This window comes from Solanum lycopersicum, chromosome 12 (genome assembly GCF_036512215.1).
Source record: "Solanum lycopersicum chromosome 12, SLM_r2.1".
In the NCBI taxonomy this organism is placed as follows: domain Eukaryota; kingdom Viridiplantae; phylum Streptophyta; class Magnoliopsida; order Solanales; family Solanaceae; genus Solanum; species Solanum lycopersicum.
In genome coordinates, this window is record NC_090811.1 from 3,665,682 (window position 1) to 3,684,762 (window position 19,081).

At 28.6% G+C, this 19,081-nt stretch overlaps 1 protein-coding gene and 1 long non-coding RNA gene across 8 annotated transcripts; one reads left to right on the forward strand and one right to left on the reverse strand.

Moving 5' to 3' along the window:
- Nucleotides 1–9,050: 9,050 nt before the first annotated feature.
- On the forward strand, nt 9,051–11,079 carry CIPK6 (CBL-interacting protein kinase 6). Its single transcript, NM_001278962.2, has one exon. It carries the CDS (start codon nt 9,529–9,531, stop codon nt 10,825–10,827), a length of 1,299 nt encoding a protein of 432 aa, NP_001265891.2. The 5' UTR covers nt 9,051–9,528; the 3' UTR covers nt 10,828–11,079.
- Nucleotides 11,080–12,107: 1,028 nt separating this feature from the next.
- LOC138340616 (uncharacterized) lies at nt 12,108–17,909 on the reverse strand. 7 transcript variants are annotated; one of them, XR_011213296.1, is made up of 5 exons: nt 17,544–17,909; nt 16,996–17,052; nt 16,339–16,416; nt 12,958–13,030; nt 12,108–12,557 (listed from the first exon to the last, which is right to left on the reverse strand). It is a non-coding gene; the product is annotated as an uncharacterized lncRNA (long non-coding RNA). The 7 variants fall into 7 exon arrangements; XR_011213297.1 differs by having other exon boundaries at nt 16,996–17,049; nt 17,544–17,908; XR_011213299.1 differs by having other exon boundaries at nt 12,958–13,262; nt 16,996–17,049; nt 17,544–17,895.
- Between the last annotated feature and the right edge of the window lie 1,172 nt (nt 17,910–19,081).

Genomic DNA, 19,081 nt, shown 5'->3' on the forward strand with positions numbered 1-19,081 from the left:
ATAATGACTAGTACTTAATGAGAGAATTATAATCATATAAATTTTCATAGTTTTTATTTATTTATATATATATGTTAAAATCTATTGAGATTTATGATGTAAATCCATAATTTTAATATTATAACAAATTTAATATTAATTTTTTTAAAAAAAATTTAATTAAAATTTTAAATCCGTCTCGACCAGGTAGTAACTAGGCGTTACAAACCACCCAATCTTAGATTGACATAGACTTTGAAAACATTCACTATGTTTTTGTCTCTCAAGTTTGGAAAATCCAATTATTATGTATTAAGTGGTTAATATTCGAAGTATATTAAATTGTTGGTGAGTGGTGTATATATTATAGAAGATTTTATCTCCCTATTTATCTAATTTTATTTATTTTATTTTACTTTAAATATAAATGTCTGAAATATATATATTTAAATTTTGATTGAAATTATTATTACGATTTTAAAAGGATTTTTTTGCTACTACATTATTAATTGTATATTCTGAAGGTATATATGTATCTACGTGAATATAAAAAATATTAAGTAATTATAAACATTAATTTGTCCACGTGAACACATATATACCTTTAAAATACATAATTAAATAGTTCAGGGGATAAAAGGTTCTCAATAAAATTTAATATCGTAACAATAGTTTTGACCAACGTTGTCAAGTTGGAGTATTTCTCAAGACAAGTTTTCCCTTTGTTTTGCGTAATTAACTTTTGAAATGCTTTATTTGTCGATGATTTATTTAAAAACAAGTTTTTCTACTTCTTTAAAATAAGAAATAATATTACGTTACTATACACATTATTTATTTCGGACTATGCTTATAAAATTATATTAAATATATTATTCGTCATTACTTAATCGACTTACACCTATTTCACATGGCACAAATTAAATACACGTAACATGCAAAACCACATGCATGCGTGTCGATTTTTGCTTTGTTTTAACCTCAAAACACATTATAATGAAAATTGACCACTTAACCAAACGAAGCACTACACGAGTAGAAACCGATTTGATTTAGAGTCGATGAATTCAGAATAAAAAAGAATTTTATAAAAGGAAAAAAATCTGAAAAATATTTAAGCTTTGATCGAAATTGTTGTTACAATATCAAACTTTATGGATGATTCTTTACCCCCTAAATTATATAATAATGTAATTCAAAGGTATATATATGATCACGTAGATACATCACTATTTATAATTATGAAATATTTTTTATGTTAAGTAGACATATATATATATATACCTTTTAGAATACACTATTAAATGGTGCAGGAATAAAAAGTTCTTTCTAAAAGTTTAATATCATAATACCAATTTCGATTAAAATTTGAATATATTTCAAATCCTGCTCCCATTAAAAAATGGAAGAAATTTTTTAGCATGGATTGTGATTCTCTTTTTAATTAGTGGACATGTACAAAATACGAATTCTAATTGGTTAGTGAGTTATGAATATAATTAAGGTGTCTCATTTTTTTCAAAATAAATGAGATTTTGTCATATTTATATATTTTAATTATCTGTTTTACGTATATATAATTTAGTTAAACTTACACAATTTGAATTTGTTTTTTTATAGATGTTGCTCAAGTAACCATCACTTATTTGTTGTTATATACTATTGAGGAAATTTGTTGTTTTTTTTTAAAAAAAAAATACTCGAATAAAGACTCTTGATAAAAGTAAAAGTAATAAGCATAATAATATATTTATTCTTGAAAATTAAAAATTACATTTTAGGAAACAATTATGTGCAAGTAGAAAAAAATTTATCAGTTTATTCATGACTACATTTACATAGTCACGTCAACAAAAACAAAAAATAGTCACGTTACATCACGACATACTCTATTATTTTAAATGATGTGTCTATTGGTTTATTACATTAATAACTACGGAACCAGAATTAAAAGTTTACGAATTCTATAATTATTGTCGATTTATGTTTTAGTTATTAAGTTTGCACTTATATATATATATATATATATATATATATATCATGTTGATGGATAACGAAGAATCATTGGAACAAAAAAGATTATATTTACTATCAAAAATATATGATGGATTTAATTCACTAAGAATTAGAACGACTAAATTTTTGTCGAAAGGTAAAAATAAATTTAATATGTGATTCTTTCTCTTTCTCGAACACAAAATGACCATATTTAAGCAATAGTCTCGTTTTAAGCTATTGAATTGTTATATATATATATTTTGTTTCAATGATTCTTCGTTATTCATCAAACGTGATATATATATATATATATATATATATATAAGAATCATTGAAAAAATATATCACGTTTGATGAATAACAAAGAATCATTGAAACAAAAAAGGATTACATTTACTATTAAAAAATATATGATGGATTTAATTCACTAAGAATTAGATTTATGATATTTTTGTCGAAAAGTTGAAAATAAATTTAATATGTGATTCTTTCTCTTTCTCCAACACAAAATGATCATATTTAAGCAATTGTTTCGTTTTAAGCTGAATTGTGTTATATATATATATATATATATATATATATATATATATATATATATATATATATCATCAAATCACTTATATTGTTGTTAGATTAAAGAAATGACATAAAGTTGTGACCTGTCGCAAAATGTTATGACCATTAACTACCAACAATTAAATAAATGTTTCGTATGTTAATTTGCTATAAACTATGTTAGGTCTAATCCTAAATTATTAATGTATGGGCTAATAAATTTAAGGATTAAGTCACTCAAAATGTTTTCATGTTTTTAATTGTTTTTTGTTTTTTTTTTTTTTGTATTTTAAGTTATATGCACTAATTTTATAGGAGTTATTTTACTGTAACCTAACCTATTAATCAATGGAAAATTTATTACTACAATTTTTTTAGGTTATCAATTTAAGTTTGTTAAATAGAATTATTTAAGTAATCTGATAATATAAAAAAATTATTTTATATTGTATATAACTTTAGCTGATTTTTGTTGGTGAATCATAAATTTGTGAGAAGATCACAATTTTAATTATAGCAAGTTAGTATTAAGCATTATTAAATAATATGGAGTTTGACTTGAGTTAACATACAAAATTTTAACATAAGAGGAAGATTTCATTTCTACTTTCTAAATTTCCTTTTGAGATTATTATATAATCAATGTTGTCTCATAATATAGTCAAATTATATGGAGTTTGAATTTCGAGTAAATATGAGAGAAAGTTTTTGTTTCTACTTTCTTAAATGTATCGTCATAATATAGTTGAATCTCTTTAAAATAACATCATTACTCATATACAGGGGTAGACTCATACTATATGGAGCGGTGCATGTATATTCACTAACTTTTGAAAAAATCATATGCATATATGTATATCTATTTGAAAAACTGATAAAAATTAGGATATATATATTAACAAGTTCCGGGACTTTCATTGCTCATTGGTGAGCGCAAAGGAAACAAGGCCATGCGCACTAAGGCTCAGAAAGTTACCAACTGACTACAGAAAGAATCCTGAGCGAGCCGAGTGCGTATCCCCTGAGTACGATGCCCAGTTAACAATGCACCCATAAAAAATATAGAATTATTACAAGCTATTAGTAGAAGCTACAGATACCACACTCTAGATCAATTTTTGAATTTCTATTAAAGCCTGTCTTTATTATTTTTATTTTAAATAAGCTATATTTATGTTGATACACTAAAAGTCTTCGAATTATGAGTTCGCTCTGGGGACATTCAATGATAGAAGCAAGAATATTTCTAGATCAATTTTATCAGCCTGTGGAAACAGATAAAAATTGGTGGTATGTTCCTGTTTGTTTGGTTCAAGAAAAAGACAATAACTCAATAATGCTAGTAATAATATATTCTTCAAAATTGATATGATTTCTATTTTAATTTGATTCAAAAAATATTATTTTAAAATATTTATTTCAAAATTTTAAATTCATTCTGAACTACGACAATTTTTATAATCACATAAAGAATGTGATATTTGTTAAAATGTTTTTTCTTAAATTTTATATTCAATTAAATAAATTTGCATAAAATAAAAAAAATAATTATTCATAGTAGGAAACAAATAGTTGATTTGTTAGTTATAATACATCTTCAATACTTAGCTCACATAACATGGTTGATTGATTTCAATTTAATTATAAAGTATATCCTAAAAAGATTTCATAATAATTCAAGTGTAGAAAAATAGTTCCCCAAGATAAGGTTAGGTTATATGTATATATATTTTGGAGTGTAACTATAATTAATAGAAATTTTGATAGTATAAAAAAGACCTACACCAAGAGTTAGGTGTTACAATATTACATATATTATAATTCACGTGAATTCAGTAATTTTATTTTTTATTATATTTCAGTATTAAAAAATCATTATAATATTTAATTACAATGAAATAATTGCTATAATTTTGATGATAAATTTAGAAATATTTACGAACTTAAAACCCTAATTTTGCTTATGTTTTTCACGGTAAAATCATCTCCATAAAAGTCAAATTCAACGTGCAATCGCGAATTTATGAAAACCTATATATAAATTATTTAATTATAAATCTTAATATTATTATACATTAACTTAAAATCATTATAACAAATTCATAGATTTGAAATAATCGATCGACGTCTCTGATTACCTTTAGTCGTTATATAATATTACTAGATAACTAGTTATATTTTGAAATTATAATTTACTTTTTTATGAATAATATTTTTTAAAGTAATCTAATATTAAAAAGGAATATATTAGCCATGTATTTTTAACAAAATGGTTTTACATATACTACTACTCCATTAATTATGGGGAATTTTTTCAAGGAAAACATTTATTACAAACTATATAAAAAGTTGTAGAAAATTAATTAATTTTACAGTATAATTGCAGAGCACATGGTATTCTTGTGGTGGCAAAAGTATACAAACAAATAAATATTTCCAATTAATATCGTCCACAGTTTTATAACCTTTTAGAATCGGATGGATATCTCAATATTAAAAAAATAAAAAAAATAAAATAATTAATTTAATTAAATTCTGAATATCTATCTTTAAATAATAAAATAATTAAAGAGGTTTTGCCTAAAAATAGCCACACTTAAAAAGAGTGCACAATAACTCATCTATTGAAGAATTTTATGTCGATGATAAATATTTACAGTTAAATAATAAATTTTATCACTAAATAGTTAATCAATAATAAATTATCAAAAACTATATTAGGGAAAAGTTAATTAGCAATTGATTAAAGATAAAATTGTTTACTTCTATTTTATCTTTAACTTTTATGTCCTACTTAGCCTTGTTTATTTATTGGCTTAGGATAGATTCACACTCTACTAATTAAATTTGAAGTTCTAATTATAAATAGAAAGAAAAAAATATTACAAAAATGACTTTTTTTTAGATAATTTTTTTTTTATAATAACTAGTTTTATGAGTTGAATTAGTAAGAAAATATTATATTCTATTTTTAAAATTGAATCTAGCTAAAAATAAAATTCATAAATTTCTTTTTTCTAGAAATAAAACTCTAATCTCTAACTACTAAACACATATATTCCGTCTCAGTCTGAAGTTACTTCTTAATTATATATGAATCCTAATTGATTATATCAATAACAAAAATGACTTTTTTTTAGATAATTTTTTTATAATAATTAGTTTTATGAGTTGAATTAGTAAGAAAATATTATATTCTATTTTTAAAATTAAATATAGCTAAAAATAAAATTCTTCAATCTCTTTTTTTCTAGAAATAAAATTCTAATCTCTAACTATCAAACACATATATTCCGTCTCAGTCTGAAGTTACTTCTCAATTATATGGAAATCCTAATTGATTATATCAATATTGTTTCATTATTTAAATTGATCCCAAACCAATATTAAGATACAAGTATTAAAAACCATTATAGATAATTCTGCTGACATATTATAATTTAAAGATGCATTGTATATAGAAAAAGAAGAGAAATAAATTTTTATTTTTCAGTTGAAGAATCTTGGAAACCCCCCATGTGGTGAGCTATTATTTCACTTCCAATATTCTAATTCAAGAGAGACCTAGAAAAAAAAATATAGAAAATTAAATAACAGAAAAATACAAATTCAAGAGAGACAGATAATTGTTTTTATTCAAAATTAAAAAGACAAAAAAAATAATAAGTATTTGAAGGGGTCAAAACTAGTGAAGGTTGGATCCTAGTTTTTTTTTTTTTTTTTTAAAAAAAAAAAAAAGGAGGTAGAAAGGGCAATGAAAAGAGGAAATAATTATATGGCCGAGAATCAAATTTTAATTAATTTCGTGAAAATCTATATAATTAATTATTAATATTTTTCGTAAGATTTTAGGGTGACACCTTTTTTATTTTATTGCTTTAGTTAATTAGTATCTGTAAATTATGATTTTACGTGTTATTTTCTTTGTTTTATATCAGATGAATATTTTCTATATTATACGATGATTAATAAATTATTCAATTTTACTATTTTACCCTTTGTTTATATCAATGCACGTAATATAAAGTAAGAGAATAACTAATTATATTGAGAATTGTTCATAGTCAAAAAGTTATATAAATCGTAGAATAAAATAAAAAAATAATAATCAATTATACTATTTTGATTTAGTAAGTAATTATAAAATATGTTATGACTTTTTTTAATACGATGTCGATTCAATATGCTAATCTATGTCTATATTTAATAAACTTATAACTTATAAGATTTGAGTTAAGCTAAATAATGAGTTACTATGTTGAATCGATACTTAATAGTGTATATTTATTCTGATACACATATAATTTATTAAGAAAAAGAATATTCTCTATTAAATGTATTTTATATTTATTTGAAATTAAATATAAATATTTAATTAATAAATAAAATAATCTCATTTACGGTACGATAACTTTATATTGATGTCTACTATCCAAGGTATTGAATTATTTCATCATTTTTAGTGGCCACCAAAGAGGTTTTCTACACTTAGGTAGTAACACAACTAACTCTACTCAAAATTATTGCAATTTTAAAAGTATAAATATTATTATATAGAGAGAGAATGAATTTTTGGACATAAAAATTTTTTTATTATAAAAAACACAAATAGTACATTCAAATTCCAAAATTCAAGACACAAAATCGAAAAAAAAATTACACCACTTGTATTTGTTTAATTCTATTAAATTCCACTAGCTAGATCTGATGTTACAATATCTTCTTGTTTTAATTTAGGGAAAAAAGGTCTATATACCCCTCAATTTTGTCATTTAGAGCTGATATACCCCTTGTTATGAAAGTGACTCATATATACCCTTACTCGTAAACAAATGACTCACATATACCCTTTTCCTCTAACGGAAATGAAAAAAATAATAATTTTAATCTAAATTTTCTAAAAAATATAATCCCATATGAGTAAATTTAATCCTCGTAAAACATATTTTTTTGATTTTTTTTGTTTCAATGACTAATTTATAATTATTATTTTTATAATCAAATTTATTTATGTTTCACTAGTATTCTTGTAAAATTTATTGTAGATGACCAAATTTTTTCTTCGAATACGAAATTAAATTACAATAGACACAAAAAAATAGTTTAATTTTTTATTCTTTAAACTAAAGAATGAAAGAAAAAAACAAAATAAGAATAAGAAATTCAAATAATTATAATAAAAGAAGTCAAAAATAATTTATGTATGAAAAAAAATTAAAATATAAATTGAACTTTGATAGAAGAATCATATATACCCTTAAATAATTTTTTAAGAAAAAATTAGAAGTAATAAATATAAATTTAAAACTAATTTTTTAACTTCCGTTAAATGAAGGGTATATGTGAGCCATTTTGTAACGGCAGGGGTATATGTGAGCCGTTTGTATAACGATAAGGATATATATGAGCCACTTTTATAACGAGGGGTTTATTAGCTCCAAATGACAAAGTTGAAGGGTATATCAGACCCTTTTCCCTTTAATTTATTTGAGAGATAACATAATTTATAGGAGAACTAATAAAGCTATATATGATTTCTAAGTTATGAATTTTAATCGTAAAAATAATTATTAATATTTATATTAAAATCAACTGTGCTATTTTTATTTAATTTTTTTTTAATTATTTATCATTATTCAAAATTTATATTAACATTTTAATAAATTTAAATCGCACACGACTCGTGAGATAATACCTCATGTTAACCTACTAACTCACAATGCATAGTAATTTTGATTGGTAGCTAGGAGTTCTATATATTGAAACTATTTGCTAAAATTGTGTACAAATTTGTCCTTTTATGCCTTTTTATTTTTTTAATTTACTAAAATCAAGTTTGCAATAATTCAGTTGATATTCATTGAAATTTATAAGGAGTTTCTTAATTATTTATACCACAAGAAAAAAAAAATGATTATTTCAAGTTTTTCTTTCTATTTATGATTATTAATTAAGATAAATATTGAGCCAACAATATTTAAAGAAGTAAAAAAAAAAAAAATTGTTTACTATGTCTAATAAGTGCAATTTACTTATATAGATGCTCTATACAACATAGCAATATTGGTACTTCATTGACGATTTAACCTTACGATATTAATTTCATCTGAATTCAATAATGTTTGTAAAGATTTTTAACGATTTTTTACTATAAATTATGTATCACAATTTAAAATGACGTCTATTTTCGCTTCAATTACGTAACATCTAAACCGATTATACAATCACTTGATGTGGGTAAGTATTTATGGAAGCGGAAATATTGCAGGGGCAAAATAGTCATTAAAATCCAAAGAGGCGGTTACTGACTCTTTCACTTCAATTATACCGATTCTAAGCTGCTAAAATCCACGTGTCCGTTTTTTATTGCTACACAAAACAAGCAAATTCCCATGCAACCATTAGCAATATGACACGTGTCGAACAGCCAAACAAACCTCATGTTGGGTGGTAAAAGACAGTATTACCCTTGAACCGACTATAAATTCACCTTCAGTGCCACCATTTTACAGAAATTGCAGAAACCTAAAGGAGCTTAGCCGTCGTTGAGTTTTACAAACCCTAGAGAGACAAAACCTAAACCTCAGTTTTTGGTTCCGATTTTGGGAATGCAGAGAGATGATAGGCAAATCCCTTCTTTCTAGTTTGATTTTCGGAGGCTTAAAGCCCCAAATTTCACTTCCCGGAGTTAGCCGGAATTGCCATCGGAATTGTCACCGGAAACACGTAGAAGACGGGTGAACTCATTCACCAAAACCCCCTTTTTCAGTTATAAACCAAAACCCATTCTTTTTTTCTTAACAAAAAGTATATACCCTTTTTGAATTTCGTTCGTCGGCGGCCGGAGTTTCCACCGGAAACACGTCGGAGACGAGTAAACCCACCTACCTCATTTCACTTCCATTTAAACCCATCAATTTTTTTTTCAAAAATCGAACACCCTTTTCGATCTTGCTTCAGAAAAGTTGCTAAATTTCGCAGAACCAGTGTTTTATAATGGGGACAGAAGAAAAATGTGCTGTTTTGTATGGTAAATATGAGCTCGGACGAGTTTTGGGTCAAGGTTCTTTCGCTAAAGTATACCATGCTCGTAACGTGGTAACAGGGGAGAATATAGCAATGAAAGTTGTTGGAAAAGAGAAGGTGATAAAAGTAGGAATGATGGAGCAAATCAAAAGAGAAATCTCCGTCATGAAAATGGTGAAACATCCAAACATAGTCGAGCTTCACGAAGTTATGGCAAGCAAAACGAAGATTTACTTCGCCATGGAATACGTTAAAGGCGGTGAATTGTTCGAAAAAGTAGCTAAAGGTAAGCTTAGAGAAGACAATGCTCGAGGGTATTTCCAGCAGTTGATTTCTGCAATTGATTTTTGTCATAGCCGTGGTGTTTATCACAGAGATTTAAAGCCTGAGAATTTGCTGTTAGATGAAGAAGGCAATCTTAAGGTAACCGATTTCGGACTTAGTGCTTTTACTGATCATTTAAGGCAAGATGGTTTATTGCATACAACTTGTGGTACTCCTGCTTATGTTGCCCCTGAAGTACTTGGTAATCATGGATATGATGGTGCAACATCAGATATTTGGTCATGTGGAGTGATTCTTTATGTGCTTTTAGCTGGTTTTTTACCATTTCAAGATGATAATATCATGGCTATGTATAAGAAAATTCACAAGGGTGATTTCAAGTGTCCACCTTGGATGTCATCTGATGCAAAGAAGTTGATTGTAAAGATGTTGGATCCGAATCCGAGAACTCGAATTACTGCTTCAAAGATTATGGAGTCTAATTGGTTCAAGAAGACTGTGCCAAGGACTTTGAGGAGTAAGGTGGAGGAAGAGTTTTCTCATGTGGGAGACGAAGATTGTGTAGGGAAGGCGAAAAAGATTGAGTCTTTGAATGCTTTTCATATCATTTCATTGTCGGAGGGGTTTGATTTGTCTCCTTTGTTTGAGGAAAAGAAGAAGAAGGAGAAGGAACAGTTGAGATTTGCAACAACAAAGCCAGCTAGTAGTGTGATTTCGAAGCTCGAGGAAGTAGCTAAAACGTCGAAATTCAGCTTGAAAAGGAGTGATTCTAGTGTTAGATTGCAGGGGCAAGAGAGTGGGAGGAAAGGGAAGTTGGGAATATCTGCTGATATATTTGCTGTGACACCTTCATTTCTGGTTGTGGAGGTGAAGAAAGCTTGTGGTGATACATTGGAATATAATCAATTCTGCAGCAAAGAGCTTAGGCCAGCACTCAAGGACATTGTTTGGAAATCCGCACCTGAGAATCCAACAATTGCTTGAGTTTCATGTTATTAGAGCAATTGCATTTGTTTAGTTTTTGTTCTTGTTATTGTTTAGATTTGAAATTGAGACTTCATCTCTGAAGTATGTCTCTTGAATTCATCTGTTAGATTGAATTTGTTTAGTTTTTGTTCTTATTCTTGTTGTTTAGTGATGTGTTCTTGAAATTGAGACGGTGTCTCTTGAATCGTTTAGTTCTATTCTTGTTATTCAGATATGTTCTTGAAATTGAGACTGGAATCTCTTGAATCACATCTCCTGAAATTGCGTGTTTGAGTGATTGAATCGTTTAGTTTTGTTCTTGTTCTTGCTGTTAGATGTATTCTTGAAATCGAGACTTTGTATGTCTCTTGAGTTCATGTATTTGAGCGATTGAATCATTTGGTTTTGTTCTTGTTGTTTGATGTATTCTTGAAATTAAGATGGAATCTATAGTATGTTTCTTGAATTCATGTGTTAAAGAGGATTGAATTTGTTCAGTTTTATCCTTGGTTCTTGTGGTAGTAGGACCCAAACCACTATAATATCTTCATCCTTGCAAACCCCATATGCTATCATATTTTGACTAGGGCCCTACTTGTGTTTTCATACACATGGGAGTTACCTTATCTTTATCAATTTGTCCCTTCATTACAAAAAGTAGTCAAATTTGGTGACCACTATTTGGTCTTCGAGTGGGGTGAAGTCGTAACAAGATAGCCTGTATGTGAACTTGTGGCTAGATTGAATCCTTTGCGATGAATGGACATGTATTGTTGAGATTGTGACTGAATTCTGAAGGTCTCTAGAATACATGTGTTAAGAGAACATAGTAAAGATTGTATATATGTTAGCAGCTTGTAAAAGGTATATTGGCTTCTTGAGAATTGGTTGCTCATTTTCTAATCGGTGTTTGATATCTATATTGGACCCCGAAAAGATAGCTTAATGTCTTTTGTTTTTTTATCTGGTGTGTATTATCCACTTTGTTGGTATGATGGCAATTGCTTTTCTTTGTTAGGCCATGGCCTGATAATTCAACAGCACTTTTAACCTATCCTCACTTTGTATCCATTATTGACACTATTATAAACTTAACGTCAAGAATTTTTTGAAAATAATCTCTTTTGTTTCGTTAAGATAGGTTAAGTTTTGCACGTACTCCATCCTTTTCAGACTTCACTTGAGGGAAAATAAACAAAGCGCTAAAGATATTTCATGTGTTGATGGAAAGTAGCAAAATACTTCGTAAAATTAGTCCATTCAAAGAAATGAAAATAGGAAACAAGGGGAAAAAAATATACCTATGAATTTATATGACTTAGAATACAACAATAATAAAAAGTTACTCATCAAGAACACTTGAACAACACACACCAGTTAAATAAGAAGTGAAATTTGACATACAACTCACAATCTTATCTGTAAATTGGATCATACACTATGTTTACGAGTAGAGGTGAATTCAAAATTTAAAGATATTCAATGAACGAACATACATGATTTGCTCCAAAGTAACTCAAACCCGTACTTCTCATGCTAGCTCCGTCCCAAAGGCCTATCCAGGCAAGAGAACCAGACTACAGAAACTCCCCCAGCCTCATTTATACCAAGCTCCGCGCAACATTGGATATCTTACTCATTGATCTCTGTAAGTACATTCATCTGCATTGCACGTCTTCTATACATTGACGAAGCTCTGGAGACCAATTCGAGGTGTATGAGTCAGTTAAGACTACAGATGCTTGCACCTGGAATAACAGTAAAAATGTTACACTAAGATTTGCAGCAACTAGTATCAAGCGTTGTCAATGAATAAAGACTCGCGATAAAATTAAGGCTCTTTAGCTGAGAAATGAATGAGGGAATTGTTCGGATGGTTAGCCATCATAGTGTAACTCCTATAAATTCACTAAAAGTCTCACATCATCTGATGCTTTTTCGAGTCTAGAGCACCCGAATACTGTTCTTAAGACACTTCTATCTAAAATTACAGCTTGGAAGATTGTCAAGATGCTTGCAGTTAGAACTCAATAGATTCGACTAGTTCTCCCAAAACGATTCATTTCTTCTTCTATTTTTTCAGCAACTTTACGAGTTTTAAGCAGCTTGATAGAATCAAAACCTCAACACTTTAAAGATTATGAGTACCTGAAAAATCCGGGGTCCTTAGTAGCTTCTGTGATTGGAAAAGGTTGACGAAACAAATCAACCTTACTACAACCTGTCACAGTGAAACAAATCAAACAGCAAGAAAGCAAAACAGCCGGATAATTAGTACTCCGACTATATATAAATGTTGGAGCCTTGCCAAAGTTGTGTAAATCGGCTATCTTTCAACTTCAAACCAACAAGCTTTTCTCCCCCATATCCAACTCAACTCAACACGATGAAAATCAGGACGTTGACGATCTGCACTACAAGTTCAGTCACATGCCTTCGATCTTTTCAACGCCCTGATTATTAAGAAAGAACGAAAAGGCAAGAAAGAAAAATGGAGAAACAAGTATGAGTATGGATATTTATTAAGTTACATCATACATCAGCTGTTGCTTGAACTAATAACTTATTAGAAATCATCATTTGTGCACTATGTTGCTCAGACTCTCCAAAGTTGATGCCGCAAACGTGTTGGATCCTCCGAAAATACACTACTTTTGGAGGATCCAACAGGTACCTGCTACTCTTTTTAAAGAGTCCGAGCAACATAGTTTGTGTAAACACTTACCAAATCTCCTTTAACAACCTACTATATCTTCTTTAATCATCCGAAACATCTTGTTGAATAATATACCAACCGATTTCTCATAACCAAAGAGTATAAAGACTAAGTTTTGAAACTGAAAGAAGCCCTTATAGGAATTAAAGCTTCGTCAAGACCATGGATTTCAACTTTTACCATTTATGCACATAAGAACACTTTTTGATAAACAAGATGGAAACGGAGGTATTCTCGTCCTTTTTGCTCATGTTGTCTCCTATGGAGATCGATTGATACGGGTTTTCTACTTTCTTATAACCTTTTCATTTCTGCTCAACTGTTCAACGAGCGCTATAATGATCCAATGGAATTTCTCCTGGCTCAACACTAGTCAACATTGTGTGGTGTCACATACCATGTAAACGACAACCACAACTATCAATAATTTCACCAAGGGTACGGTGTGCTTAATTGTGGTCAATAAAGTGAGAGGAGAACTACGAGATCTCAGGTTCATACCTCCGTGGAGGCAAGGTGTTTTGCTCTCATTTGTTAAATCTTGGTGGACAAAGTTACCCGGTGAGCTAGTACATATGTTGGTGAAATCAAGCAAGTGATGACAGTAATCACATATCTTCAAATATCTTAGCATTGGACTCATGAAGTTTATACAAGCTAGATACAAGAAAACTCTAAAGCAGAATAGCATGTCACGAATGAAATCGCACAAGCAACAGTATATGATCGCAAGAGTACCACTGGCTACTATTTCATGGAAGACACAACAACAATATATCATCGATACAATATTCTACGTAATCCGGAAGCATCAAGAAGAAAGAAGTAGAATTCACTTCAAGTAACTATGATCACTTCACTGACATATTTAGTAAGGCATTGAAGTAGAGGGCAAGATTTAGTTGATTCTTAATGCTATATTTGTTCAATCAAAACCAAATCCCCAAATTTTTAATTAGTCAAATTAGATCTATCTGGAGTCTGAACAAAGTAATCACTAAGAAATGCGATACTACTGAATCAGACCGAACCATGAACATCCTTAGACACGAGAAATGATAACTATGTTATTTCTTCAGGAGGAAAGCTATTATATCATGAATGAAGTAACAAAATCAATCCAAGGTCCTATTTCATTCGAAGATGCATCGATAAGAAAGAATTCAAACTCATTTATATCAAGACTTTGATCAAGTAAGTCATATATTTTCTATGGCTAACAAGATTTTCGTCTTTTGATGAAGTCCCAAGCTAAGACGGAAGTTTAACAAATGAAGTAGATTAATTTAATTTACTTTACATTTTTCGGTTCATTGGAGCAAATCAAGCAAGAAGAGGAAATATCAACTCTACATATGTTTCTTCCTTCTAACCTTCTACTTTTTACCATTTCCCCTCCGCGATATTTTAGGGAGAATACTTTCGAGTTGGACTTTATATATATCGTATAGTGTATTAGTTTGATTATTCAAAGCCATTATATAGATCTTTTAAGTGTTTTGCAGGATAACACTTACTTAAAGAGTACATAAGAACTTGGATGATTGATGGAAGAACGTACTCTTGACTCATCGATATGTCAAAGGTGATTAAATCAATTATAGACTATTGACTTTCTCCATATTTTCGAACTTTGTTGGCAAATGGCAACACTGAAAGGGGTGAATCAAATGAGTACTACTGGTTTTGTGTTTCTTATGGAAGACTCGACATTTACTTTGTGTTCAAACAAGAAACTCTTCGAGTGTTTCTACTTTCAAAGATAATAATGTCCCATTTAGCCTCATTCATAGTGCAATTTGAGTTCAGAAATTGTTGGAGACTCTACATATTGTCACAACAAATCAAAACCTTATCATATTATGTAGAAAATAACTCTAATATTGCTTTCGGAGAAACCTACCTTATATGAACTGAACGTAAGCACGTCACTGCAATGTTTCATTTCTCATTTGAAAGCATCAATAAGAAGGAAATAGAATCACTTATATAAAAACTATGATCACGTAACTTAATAATAACCTATACAGATACATCTATTTAACAACAGGTTCATCTGAACACAATACTTCCTTACGTGTAAAAACTACAAAGGGTTCAATGATAAAAATCTTAAACAGGCTGAACCTAGAAAGCTTACATCCTGAATCTTTCTCCGCGTCTACTCCAAAAATTGCTTTTCTATGCAAAATGCTAATACTAGGTCCTCGCGAAGTCCCCCTATGTAACATATCTCTCGATTAATTTCGAAAAGATAACATCTTTACTGCCTCAAGTTACAGTAACACATCTCTATGGTATCACTAATTCCACCAAAAACAAAAATCCCCAAATCTTGACTACTCAAAATAGATCTGTTTGAAACAAAGTTATCACTTCATACCCAATCACCCAATATCCAAAGATACAAACTTGAAACTAACCGATATCATTAAGGATTATATGATATGCTTGAACTCTTCAAGAATGTCAACGAGTGCGTGTCAGACATCACTTTTAAGGGATTCGACACGAGTACAACAACATAAATAGAAATTCCAAGCTATATAGCCAAAAACACAACATAACCATTAGAATTGAAACCTAAACCACATTATATGATATGCTTGAACTCTTCAAAAATGTCAACGCGCGCGTGTCAGACATCACTTTTAGGGGATTCGACACGAGTACAATATAACATTTTTGGAAATTCCGAGCTACATAGCCCAAAACACAATATAACCATTAGAATTGAAACCTAAACCACATTATAAACTTCAAAATTTATCAAATACAAACAAAACCTCACAATTTGAAAAAAAACTCCTAACCTGTAAGAGGAACTTTTTCAACTTCCATTGATAGCAATATTCAAAGTTGTAATCTTTACTAATTTTCTTCCTTGCCCTCTACAAAAGAACCAAAAAAACATATATAATTACTTCATAATATTGAGACTAAAGTAGCTCATCAAAACCTACATAAAATATAACATGATCCCACATATAAAAACTAAGCAAATCCTTAGCATTTCAATAAACAAATCAACTTACAACACAGATTTCATGTCATCCTACATACAAGTGTCGGTGGCGGCTCCAGAATTTTCACAACGAAGTTCAAAATATGAAAAGTAAACATTCAAAGATCCAAAATATATATATATATATATATATATATATATATATAATATGCATAAAAGATAACTTTGATCACATATATAAATACTATAATTTTTCACTAAAAAAGATTCGAATATACCCTTTTTCCCTACTTTACTCCGTGAATACTCAGTGTAACTCCACGAATGAAACTCTACAAAAGATAGATGCAGGCAAATCTCACCCTATTAACTCTGTATAAGAGTATAGAGATTGTTTTTGATACGCCCTCCATTCATAATATCAAATTAATTCTCAAATATAAATAAAAATATGAATATTTGCAGTTTTTTTTTCTGTTATAATGAGAACAGTAAACAGGATTACCTTACAAATCCATAAAACCTCAAAACTGGAAACTTTACTTTTCTTGATTTGCTGCTGCTAGATATTTTCCCAAAAAAAAAATATACTAAAATAATAAAGATTTAAACTTTGTAAATGATAATATTATTAAAAAAAAATATTGTTTCATAGTCAAATGTAAAAAAAATTTTCTGGTTAGTGTCATGTCTATGTCTAGGGTGATACCTTAAAAGGTACAATCTTTTTTACTACCTAAATTCATTGTCTCCATCCTTTTTTATCACATTTTTCTATAAAGGTTCTGAGAGTTCAACTAAATCGAAAATTTAAAATATATAAATATATTATCACATGAATTATGAAATCATCAATCTATAGGTCTCTAATAGAGAGATTTCTATCATATCGAAGCAAGTTCTAAATTTGATTCGAAATAATTATTCTCTATCTTTCTTCGTATAGAAGAGGAAGTATACAATAATATCTCTACTCGAAAAATTACTTGTAGATAACATTTATTTAACGAATTTTCACTAACAGAATTCGATAATTAAAACGTATAAGTCTACCTGGCGATACATCATAGGTTAGGCCAATTCGATCCTTTTCCACTAGGGTTTGACTCATTATATTTCTTCCTTCAACACAATAGAAATAAATCTCGCGGTACAATCTAAATCTGGTTTACGTACTATTTGAATTGATTCTTCTAAGAGAGATTGACAGAAAGAGAAGTGAGCACACGCAAAATTATATATATATATATCAAAAGAATTATGTAAACATGTTTATATAATTATATGTGTATGCTCACTCTCTTCTGCCAGTCCCTCTCTTCCATGGCCATTGAATTTCAGATCTCTTATAGAGAAAAAAAGAAAGAAAAAATTCAATAAAATGACAACTATTTTGATTTTTGACTATGTTATATAAGTAAATATAAAATGGTACTTTTGTAAAATCTGAATTGTCAAATAAAGTATTTTTTTTTATATATATATAATAATGATGATGCACATTAACCCTACACATTTAATGGTGCTGTTACATTGTCATGTGGATAGTACAAATGCATCTTTTCACCACTTTATTTAATTTTGGTACAAGACAAAGTACAAAACAAGTTCATTTAGCTGACGTTTAATGGAAATTAACATATAAATATATAAATAAGAGATGGAATCTTGTGGCCATTGATTGGTTGCTTTGAAGTTTTTGGGGTTACATGGTTAGAGTTTTTTTTTAAAAAAAAATGGATGTTCGAAGCACATATTATAGTTTTAACTAAATGGGGGATTACATATTTTAGGGCTTATTCAGAGCTGACACTCATAAAAAGTTTTATATAAAAGACTTGAATGTGAAATTTCTTGAATTTACGTTAATCTCCCTCCTCAAGGGTGTGGTCTACTGATCAACTTAATGTTTGAGAAGTGAAAACCATATGGTCTAAAGTTCAGTTCTCAACGAATACAAAAATATATAAAATTACGTGATTCTTCTCATTTGTCGTAATCTTAATGAACAGAGCTATTCGATACCTATTATTGATGAGAGAACGGTCTCGTAAAGTTAGTTAAGGTATTGAAAGTTGACCGACACCATGATCATAAAAATTAAAAGATAAAGCAGTCACATCACTGCATCATAATCCATATTGATATGTGATTATGCTTATGTAATATTAAGATTAATTATAAAGTCATTTATTTGTTAATCATCCCATTCTTTTTATAAATCATCTCGTAAACTTATATGTGTGTAAATTATGTGATTTACTAATTAAATTGCAAACCAAATAGCGTGTTACTAATTTTATAGATAAATGACTTATATGTTAACTAATTATCAAATATGATATCATTTATATATAATTTAATACATATGCAACTTACTTTTAAATTTGTGTACCTATTTTTCTAATTTCCTGCTTGATGTTTGAATTTGTAACGAAACTTGATTAAAGTTAACTTTGTGTTAAAATATCTTGTATAAAAAAAAGATAAAATATTACTTAAGTAATATTATTTTATATTTTATATGACTCGAACTCGAAAATCCGTATACATACATGATGATTAGATGTCTTGTCAAGTTGGAAACCCTA

What these genes read in the sequence shown, in the direction of transcription:
- CIPK6 (NM_001278962.2), top strand. Translation starts at nt 9,529, where the DNA reads ATGGGGACAGAAGAAAAATGTGCTGTTTTGTATGGTAAATATGAGCTC.